This window comes from Neomonachus schauinslandi, chromosome 8, assembly GCF_002201575.2.
Source record: "Neomonachus schauinslandi chromosome 8, ASM220157v2, whole genome shotgun sequence".
Classification (NCBI taxonomy): domain Eukaryota; kingdom Metazoa; phylum Chordata; class Mammalia; order Carnivora; family Phocidae; genus Neomonachus; species Neomonachus schauinslandi.
This window is the reverse complement of record NC_058410.1, coordinates 55,645,408-55,656,552: the sequence shown is the minus strand read 5'-3', so window position 1 is coordinate 55,656,552 and position 11,145 is coordinate 55,645,408. Positions and strand designations below refer to the sequence as shown.

Genomic DNA, 11,145 nt, shown 5'->3' with positions numbered 1-11,145 from the left:
CTGCCTTCGGCTCAGGTCATGATCCTGGAGTCCCGGGATCGAGTCCCGCATCAGGCTCCCTGCTCGGCAGGGAGTCTGCTTCTCCCTCTGACCCTCCCCCCTCTCATGTGCTCTCTCTCATTCTCTCTCTCTCAAAAAAATAAATAAAATCTTAAAAAAATAAAAATAAATAAAAATAAATTAAAAATAAATAAATAAATAAAAAATAAAATTACAGTAACAGAACTATTATTTGCTCACATTTCCCAGAAGTGATTAAAGGAGAATTCTAACATTAGAGTAAATAAAATTACTCTGAACATAAAAATACAATCCAAAATGTTAGTCTCTCTACCTTTGTGCCTCAAGGCTGAATCCAATGAAATGTTTTTGCAAAAGCTTTCAATTAAGTTTGTGTGGCTGTCCTGTAATTCTCTGGATGAAAAGCTTGAATGCTGACTAAAAGGTATCAGGAGAGCTGACTGAACATAGGTAAACACTGTTCCTTATCAAGTTTACAATTTCAGTAAAACATGCAGTCAGTTCTTTCAAAGACAGTGTACGTAATACCAATGTCAAACAATTCTTTTAAGTTTCAGGAGCTTAAATATACCCTAAGCAGGGTTCAACTATCATTTTATATTGTTTGTGAAGCTTCATATTTAGCTATATAAATTTAGCAACATCTAATCCCGCTGTGTACTCTAATTTACACAAACTGTGACTAAACCATTCAACAATTCGCTAGAGTTTTTAAATCCAAGTTATTCTAGGAAAACAATAATCAACCATTTGTGGCAATTTAACACATTAACAAATCTTAAAGAACTAATAACAAAGGAAAAAGTCACCAAAAGTAAGTTCAGTTTATGGCCAAAATAATTGGAGTCAATTATATCCATGTAGAATAATATTAGGTTTTACCATACTTTATAAAAATGAGATTAAAAATCAAGTAACACACTGGTCCTAGCTTACTGCACAAGACTAAATGAATTAAGGGTCCAGATAGAGTGCTCTCTGTACTTTCCTTGCAGAATCACATCATACACATTAATAATGGTGGAAGGAAGGGAAGGAGAGAGGGAGGGAGGAAGTAATAGTACCAATACTATTATTGCTCTTAAGTGTCTTCCAAAGTGTTCACAATGCTTTACTTAATTACATAAACAGTAAACGGAATATACCATAGGAGGTAGGTATGGGCAGGGGAAGAAAAATTTGCCAAAGACTATATAATAGGCCAGCTAAATAACCAAACTCTGAAGTGATTTTTAAAATCAATATCCCAAGACAAACCATAATTTTTGCTATTGTAAAGCTAGTAACAGCTGACCTAAGGAAAGTTATAAAAAATTAAATTCCTAAGGAGTTGTTATGCTCATTTCTTTCATCTGATCCTTTTTAAATAGGAACAGAGAGTAGTTTAAAATCTATTGGGGCACCTGGGTGGCTCATTTGGTTAAGCATCCAACTCTTGACTTTGACTCAGGTCATGATCTCAGGGTCATGAGATCTAGCCCCGTCTCTCAAAAATAAAAAATAAAAAAAACTCATAGTGCTATTATGTTGCAAGGACATAAAATGGTCAAAATGCATTCTCAACTACCCAAACCACTTCCTTTCAACAAGACCTTTATCGTGGTTTACCTCTAACAAAACCAACACATCTATATTAAATCATGGCAAAGATTATTCAATTTCTTAGTTACAACAAAACTGCATTTTTCTTCTAAATCTTTTGTCTTTTAAAAAATAATGTAAATCTGAACAGCACTTCTTGTTATCAAAGCGAAAATAGCAGTATTCAGTTACAAATTCTACAAAGCTTTAGAGCTCTTAACCAGTTGATCAATATCTTTTCATGCACTCCTGAGATTTACCCTAAAGTGAGATTAGAAAGTAAATTTAAGAGGATTTATCATATCTCTTTAATCTGAAAAGTGCTACTAATTAATACCTTTTAAAAATATTTTTTTAAGATTTTTTATTTATTTATTTGAGAGAGACAGAGAGAACACGGGCAGGGGAGGGACAGAGGGAGAAAAAAAGGGACAAGCAGACTCCCCACTGAGCAGGGAGCCCAACTACAGGGCTTGATCCCAAGACCCTGAGATCATGACCTGAGCTGAAGTCAGATGCTTAACCGACTGAGCCACCCAAGAATCCCTCTTTAAATGGAGCTTCTTTCTCCCTTTAAAGTTTTCTATTTTATTTTGTAAAACATATATAATCAATATGCAAGCTTTTAAGCTTAAAAATAAATCTTGAAACCTATATGCACTGCTACATGTCTATATGGAACCAAGTTCTGAAGACCTTTTAATGAATTTATGCATGAACTGACTTTGAGACAATAAAAAGGCCATTTTTACTTGCAGCTAAAGTAAGTCAGTAGGATACCTGACAAAGCATTTTATACTCAGTGTTCAACTTATGGAAAGATATACAAAGAGTTAAAAAAAAATCAATAATCCCTATCCTGTAATAATTTATCATATCTATGCTCATCCAATGAGATTTGAACATGTCCCAGAAATACATAAGTAATTATGTAGGCATAGGTAATATTAGCACAACTACCAATAAAGATTTTTAGGAGTATAATTCAGCCTGGAGGCTAAAAGATAGACTAATTTTTCAAGATTCCTTCCTGCATCGAGGAAGAATTAAAGATGCATACAATGATTCATAAAACACTAAACATACTCTTTATCTGTTCATGATCCTCACAGATAACTATAATTGACCAACTATAATAAAATGGAATCTCGCTCACCAATACAATCAACCACAAGTCAACATGGCTTTTTGTACCCTTCCTCCTCTACTATATCTGCAAAACCTCACTCTGTGAAACTCATCATCGCAGTGAAGTCAGGCCCCCTTATAAATCTTTTGAGATTGTAATTCTTCAAAGGCATCTGACTATAAGGAATTCTCCCTTACTTCACCACACCTGCTTTAGGTTGTAAAGCATATGGAGTATATTACATTCATACTAACTATTCTTCAATGACCTCAGAAGGCAATTCTAAATTTTCAATGCAGCCTGTAATGCACATGTTTTGAAATAGGGTTTTCTTAGTAATTCTTGTCTCTTCACTGGCTCAAGGCAGCTAAAATTAGTTTTCATAGATCACTTCTGATCTGAATCCCAGTTTTTTGTATAAAAATTCTTGGCCAACAGGTAGGATTTATAATCTTATATATGACACTCCACTCCTGTTATGGCAAAGTGTTTATATTGAAGTGGGTGGTTTTCTGTCCTGTAACAACTACCAGCAGGACTCATCCTCTAATGTGCAACCATTTTTTAAAAACCTGGGCCATTCAAGATTAGGACATTTCAGTCATTTTTTTTCACACAGAATACTTTTTAAATTAATACTGCTGACTCTCAGAAAGTAAAAACTAATGAGAAGGAAATACTCCTTGAAAACACTGGGTTAGTTTTCAGATGATAAAGGACAAAAAAATAAAAAATAAAAATGAACAACTAGTTTTCAGAAGAAATTCCAGGGAAGAAAAAAAAACTCTATATCCCTCCTCTTATGCAACTCATTAAACATAAGACAATGTTACTCTTGGCCTCACTATCTTAAAGAAGTGCAATACTCTGAATTATAATCACATATAAATCCATTTAAACATGTAGCATCCTACATCCTGAACCCAGATTAGGAAAAAAGTACAGAGATGAAAATCAAGATTCCAGTAGGAATTCTCAGAACACAAAGATAAGACTCAGAGAGAGTGTGTCCAAAACAATACATATTGGGCGCCTGGGTGGCTCAGTCGGTTAAGCTCTGCCTTCGGCTCAGGTTATGATCCAAGGGTACTGGGAGCGAGCCCCACACTGAGCCCTGACATCACATCGGGTTCCCTGCTCAGTGGGGAGCCTGCTTCTTCCTCTCCCTTTGCCTGCCACTCCCCGTGCTTGTGCTCTCCACTGTCAAATAAATAAATAAAATCTTTAAAAAAAATACATATTAAACACACAAATTTCTGTATCTGCAGTTATTGATGGTGATTTTTTTTGTTTTCGGCTGGTTTTTGTTGTTGTTATTGTTATGGTTAACAAGTAAATAAATTTCTATTAACAACAATGTTAAATGTGGGGGGAAAAAAAAAACTCAAAAGTAACCAGGACAGGAAGCTATAACAAGGCAGATTTTAAATTTTAAACTAACAATTTTTATATAAGGCAGCAGTCTCCTAATAAAAGAAAAACTATTAGCAACTTTTAAAGTTAAATGTTTGTACATGGAAGCAAGAGGAAAGTACTAACGTAAAACAAATGCATGATCTTAGAAATCTAAGTAAGAAAGAAAACAACAATCACTCTAGTCTTGCATCATATTCCAAGACAGCAGAAAAATATGATAATCTAAGCTGAAATATTTAAGCAATGTCAGTGCTCACTTTCTTACCATCTAATCCCAGTAACTGAGGCATAATGGTAAAAAGTAAAATATAAAAAAGTTATGTAATAAGATTGAGAATAAGGACATTATTAGAATTACATGTGATGGACATTGAGGAGGGTAATGTGCTATGGTGAGCACTGTGAATTGTTTAAGACTGATGAAGCACAGACCTGTACCCCTGAAACAAATAATACATCATATGTTAATTAAAAAAAAAGAAAAAAAATTACATGTGAACATACATTTAAAATTTTAGTATATTCAGCTATCAAAATCTATGAATCAGAAATAAATTTGAAATCCAAATACTTTAAACAGATTTAAAAGCACTATTTTCTATTCTTTTTATCCACAAAGAATATATATTAATCATAAGTCCATACGATGCAAAAAATGTTTTAAGATTTTGCTACGATGCTTCATGTTCCCAATTAGGCACAGTGAAAAACTTTTCATGAATTCAAAGTTTTCAAAAATAAATGCATGCAACTTAAAGTCCTCATGGCTGAATTTACCGTCTTGTGACCGTTCTGGCAAGCCACATGCAGCGCTGTCTGCCCCATCGCATCCTCAACATCGACGTCACTGACGTGTTGTACAAGGTCATGGAGTAGTTCTGTCCGCCCATTCACGGCCAGCCAGTGTATCTGTACAGCCATTTAGTTACTTAACATTTGTGCAAGGAGTGTTTCATAAAAACAGCAGATAAATAATGCTATTATTTCTCAAACGTGAGTATGATATACACACTAAAGATTAAAATAAAAGCCCATATATTTTCCTATTTTTTATATGGGGAAAATATGCATCAAGATGTAGATTACACCACCATGTACTTCAAAATCAAGCATTTCATGGATCACAACAGTTAAATACCCTAGACTTAGGATCACCAAATACCCTGCTTCCTAGATGATCCTGGACTCTATGCACAGCTTGTCTCTAAAGAAAAGGTACTGGATACTTTTCCTTCCCCAGAAGTAAACATGAATAAAAAGGTAATTAACACAACAGACATCATATTCTTTACTTCTTATATTTTCCAAATAACTCATGTATCATACATAAATAGTAATACATAGGGAGGATAAAATACTTATAACTCTACCACTCAAAGATAATCAATGTTAAAACTCTGGACTATGCTATCCATGCATTTTTCAATTGACTGTTGTCCATTAAAAACTGTATCATGAAACTTATTTTAGGATGGCAGCTTAAACACATGCATCGACTTCTATTTCTTCCCCAAACACCACTGAAATGACAATAAAGAGTACTTTCCTTAAAAGACAGACCCATTACGATAAAGATAAAAAGATACTATAATAGCAACAAGTTTTCCAAGTTAAAAGTTTTTGTCTGACTTGTCAGAACAAAAAACTGAATCCTAAACCAGTAATAGAAAAAGCCAAGGAAGGTGACTCAGATCACTAAAATCCCAAAAGGCTCAAGAATCGGTGATAAGCAACTTGCATCTCTTGAAGTAGGGATCTCCAACCCTCCCCAACTCTTCCAGGCCAATAACTGCCCCTTCCCAATCAGAGAGAACACAATAGGTTTGAAAACAATCTCTAGTAAGTGACAACGGGCACAATGAAGCAAGAATATCACATTGTAAAAGGGAGACAAAGTCGTTTACATACTGAATACTGAAATCCCAAAGAATTCTCCTCTACCTAACATCGAGAATGCTAACACCCTCCTGGCAATTGTTAGAGGTTTCTCTGAGGAATCTAACCAGCTTGAGAGTAAATGCCTAAAGAAATTGGTATCGGGAAGGATCCAAAAGGCAAATGCCCAAGAACACTGAAGCCCATAGTGAATAAACCTCATTCATTCAAACGGGGCTTTCAAATAGCTTTTTCCAATTCCACCAAACATTTGACAAATGCATCTAGTTTGAAACACAAAATACAAAAAAAAAAAAAAAGAAGAAAGGAAAAAAAAAACACAGGGAAAAAAAAGCAGAGAAGGAACCATGAATATTCAAAGAAAAAACTTCAAAAGAAAAAGCTATATTTAATACTCTCAGAGAGGGGCGCCTGGGTGGCTCAGTCGGTTAAGCGTCTGCCTTGGGCTCAGGTCATGATCCCGGGGTCCTGGGATCGAGCCCCACATTGGGCTCCCTGCTGAGCAGGGAGCCTGCTTCTCCCTCTGCCTCTGCCGCTGCCCCTGCTTGTGCTCTCTGTCAAATAAAAAAAGAAAAAAAAAAAAAAACTCTCAGAGAGAAAACATACTGACTGCATCCTTCAAACAAGAACAGGCTATTATTTTTTTTTTAAAGGACAATGAAAAGCAAACAAACTCCTGGAACTTAATACTGTGACAGAGACATGCAAACTCAAAAAAGATTTAGAAGATAATATTGAGGAAGCCTCCCAAGAAGCACAAAAAGACAAAGAAATGGGAGAAACAAGAGAAAAGGTAAGAAAATTAAAAGGTTAGCCCAAGAGGTCCAATATTCAAATAACAGGAATTCAAAAAGGAGAGAACAGGCAAAACAGAAGATTGAAATCATCAAAGAAGTATTTTACGAAAATTTTTCCTGAGTTCCCATTACATGAGCTTCCAGGATAACACCTCAGCATTACCCAGCCAAATGGATATAATTAAACCAAACCCAGACCTATAATCCTAAAATTTTAGAACTCTAAAGACAAAGTAGGTTCAATAAGTTTCTAAAAAGGAAAAACACAACAGGTTTCATAAAGAGTCAAGAATCTAAATGGTGGGGCACCTGGGTGGTGCAGTCGGTTAAACATCTGACTCTTGGTTTTGGCTTGAGTCCTGATCTCAGAGTTACGAGATCGAGCCCCACATCCCTCTCTGTGCTCAGTGAGGAGTCTGTTTAAGACTCCCTCAGGCGCCTGGGTGGCCCAGTCGGTTAAGCGGCTGCCTTCAGCTCAGGTCATGATCCCAAGGGTCCTGGGAATGAGCCCAACAGCTCCCTGCTCAGCTAGGAGACTGCTTCTCCCTCTCCCTCTGCCTGCCACTCCCCCTGCTTATGCTCTCTCCCTCTCTGTCAAATAAATAAATAAATATTTTTTTTAAAAAAAAGACTCTCGGGCGCCTGGGTGGCTCAGTTGGTTAAGCGACTGCCTTCGGCTCAGGTCATGATCCTGGAGTCCTGGGATCGAGTCCCGCATCGGGCTCCCTGCTCGGCAGGGAGCCTGCTTCTCCCTCTGACCCTCCCCCCTCTCATGTGCTCTCTGTCTCTCTCATTCTCTCTGTCTCAAATAAATAAATAAAATCTTTTAAAAATAAATAAATAAATAAAAATAAAAAAATAAAAAAAAGACTCTCTCGGGTGCCTGGGTGGCTCAGATGGTTAAGGGTCTGCCTTTGGCTCAGGTCATGATCCCAGGGTCCTGGGATTGAGTCCCGCATCGGGCTCCCTGCTCCTTGGGAGCCTGCTTCTCCCTCTACTTCTCTCTCTGTCTCTCATGAATAAATAAATAAAATCTTTAAAAAAAAAAAAAAAAGAATCTAAATGGCACCAAACTTCAAAACTGAAAGCTAGAAGACAATGAAGCAACGTTTTCAAAATTCTAAGGGAAAACAATGTGCAGCCCAGAATCTTATTACCAGCTAACTCATTATTAATGATTACATAATCAGACTCAAAATTCAAGTAATGCGAAGTATAAACGAATTTACTTCCCATTAACTCTTTGTCAGTTAACTACTGGAAAATGTGCTCCAGCAAAGTGACAGAATAGTTATCTGCAAAGACAGACACAGAATCCATATAAAAAAGAAACCAAAACAAGAGAAAGGCAAAAGAAATCTCCAGAATGATGAAGAGATATTCTAAACAAAAACTGTGAAGGAGGCCTAGAAATCACCCAAACCAGCTTAGAGAGGACAGAAGTCTCCATAAAAGACTCCTTTCAAAATTAATCAAGAAGATGAAAGACACTGAATACTTATGAGGATATTTACAAAGCTCAGGTAAAGTTTCACAATGAATTAATAATAAGTACTTAGAAAAGTTTTTAAAAAAATTTAAGCTGCAATAAGACAAGAAACAAAGACCTAGAGATTAGAAAGGAAAAGATAAAATTATCTCTATTTGCAGATGACATGACTGTCTACATAGAAAACCCTAAGGAATCTACAAAAAACTCCCTAGAACTAATACATGAGTTCAGCAAGGTCACAAGAATACATGATAAACACACAAAAAAGGAATCGCATTTCTACAAACTATCAGTGAACATGCAGAAACCAAAATTAAAAACATACTACTATTCAGTATTGCTCCAAAGAAAATGAAACTTAGCTATACATATACACTTAAAACATGCACAAGATCTGTATGGTGAACAGTACAAGAGGTAAAATTTCATTTACAAAAAGAAATCAAAGACATAAATAAATGAGGAGACATACTGTCCAGTAAAGATATCAATTCTCAAACTGATCTATATTTAATACAATCTCAGTAAATATCCCAGCAAGGTTTTTTTGTCATAGTCAAGTTTATTCTATAAATAAGTTTATTCTATCTATAAATTTCTGGCAAAGAAACCAGAATAGCTAATATAATCCTGACACAGAAAAATAAAGTGGGAGGAATTACTCAACCAGATATTAAGGCTTACTATTTGGAATATAGCTACAGTAATCCAAACTGTGGTATTGGCAAAGGGACAGTCACATAGATCCCTGAAACAGAATTAAAAACCCAGAAAAAAGTCCATATAAATATGCCCCATAGATTTTTTAGAAAGATGCAAAACCAATTTCATGCAGGAAGGATAGACTTTTCAACAACAGTGCTCGAATAAGTGGACTTGATGAGCAAAAAAAAAGGGACGCCTGGGTGGCTCAGTTGGTTGAGCATCTGCCTTCAGGCTCAGGTCCCAGAGTCCTGGGATCGAGTCCCACATTAGGCTCCTTGCTCAGCAGGGAGCCTGCTTCTCCCTCTGCCTGCCGCTCCCCCTGCTTGTGTTCTCTCTCTCTGACAAATAAATAAATAAAATCTTAAAATAAAAAATGAACCTCAACTTAAGCATCACATCTTATACAAATATTAGCTCAAAACAGATCATAGATTTAGATGTAAAGTATAAAATAATAAAAATTTAGAAAAAAAATCTGAAAACATCTTCAAGATCTAGAGTTAGACAGAGTCCTTTAATTTGATACCAAAAGCATAATCCATAAAGGGAAAAACTGATATACTGGCCTTCATCAAAACTGAAAACTTTTATACAAAAGATCCTGTTAAGAATTAAAATGGCAGAGGGTGCCTGGGTGGCTCAGACGGTTAGGCGTCTGCCTTCGGCTCAGGTCATGATCCCGGGGTCCTGGGATCGAGTCCCGCATCGGGCTCCCTGCTCCTTGGGAGCCTGCTTCTCCCTCTGCTTCTCTCTCTCTCTCTCTCTCTCTCTGTCTCTCATGAATAAATGGATAAAATCTTTAAAAAAAAAAAAAAAGAATTAAAATGGCAGAGGGGTGCCTGGGTGGCTCAGTCGTTAAGCGTCTGCCTTTGGCTCAGGTCATGATCCCAGGGTCCTGGGATCGAGTCCCACATGGGGCTCCCTGCTCGGCAGGAAGCCTGCTTCTCCCTCTCCCATTCCCCCTGCTTGTGTTCCCTCTCTCGCTGTGTCTCTCTCGGTCAAATAAATATATAAAATCTTTAAAAAAAAAAAAGAATTAAAATGGCAGAGAACTGGGTGTTATATGCAAACAATGAATCATGGAACACTACATCAAAAACTAATGATGTAATGTATGGTGATTAACATAACACAATAAAATTTTAAAAAAAGAATTAAAATGGCAAACTAGAGATAGAAGAAAATATTTGCACATCACATACCTGATAAAGGACCCGAATCATCAGTATATAAAGCACTCTCACAGCTCAAGAGTTAAAAGTAATCCAATTAAAAAATGGGCAAATGACATGAATCGACCTTTCACATAGAAAGATATACAGATAGCAAAATTACTCAAAGAATACAAAAATACTAATTCAAAGGGATACATGCACCCCCATGTTTATAGCAGCATTATCTACAATAGCCAAACTATGGAAACAGCCCAAGTGTCCATCAACTGATGAATGGATAAAGATGTGATATATATACATAAGAGAATATTACTCAGCCATAAAAAAAAGAATGAAATCTTGCCATCTGCAATAACATAGATGGAGCTAGACAGTATAATGCTAAGTGAAATAAGTCAGTCAGAGAAAGACAAATACTATATGATTTCACTCATATGAGGAATTTAAGAAACAAAAAAAAAAAAAACGAGAGGGGAAAGGAGAAGGGGAGGGGGGGAGGGGAAAGGCAAAACAAGAAACAGATTCAGAAACTGACAGCTACCAGAGGGGAGGTGGGTAAGGGGATGAGTTAAACAGGTGATAGGGATTAAGGAGTACACTTACTGTAATGAGCACTGAATCACTATATTGTACACCTGAAACTAATATAACACTGTAGCTTAACTAACTGGAATTTAAATAAAAACTTTAAAAAAGAAAAAAAAAGATACACAGATAGCAAAAAAGCACATGAAAAGATGTCAATTAGGCAAATGCAAATTAAAACCACAATGAGATAGCAACTACACACGTATTATGGCTAAAATAAAAAACAGTAACATCATCAAATGCTGGTGAGGATGCTGAAAAACCAGATGACTCATATATTGCTGCTCAGAGTATAAAATGTTGCAGGCACTCTGGAAAAGTTAGGTAGTACATTTTAAAACTAAA

At 36.2% G+C, this 11,145-nt stretch overlaps 1 protein-coding gene across 5 annotated transcripts in view; it reads right to left on the bottom strand.

Annotated features, from left to right (window-relative positions):
• The window catches only part of HACE1 (HECT domain and ankyrin repeat containing E3 ubiquitin protein ligase 1), a 106,144-nt gene that overhangs the window by 75,524 nt on the left and 19,475 nt on the right, over positions 1 to 11,145 (bottom strand). Inside the window, exon 6 of one of the 5 annotated variants that reach the window (XM_044917282.1) lies at positions 4,925 to 5,056. The exons of 3 other annotated variants lie outside the window; for them this stretch is intronic. In XM_044917282.1, the coding sequence (XP_044773217.1) occupies positions 4,925 to 5,056 (132 nt within the window). Of the gene's footprint in view, positions 1 to 4,924; positions 5,057 to 11,145 lie in introns of those variants that run through there. One more of the 5 variants, XM_044917285.1, reaches the window with a different exon arrangement.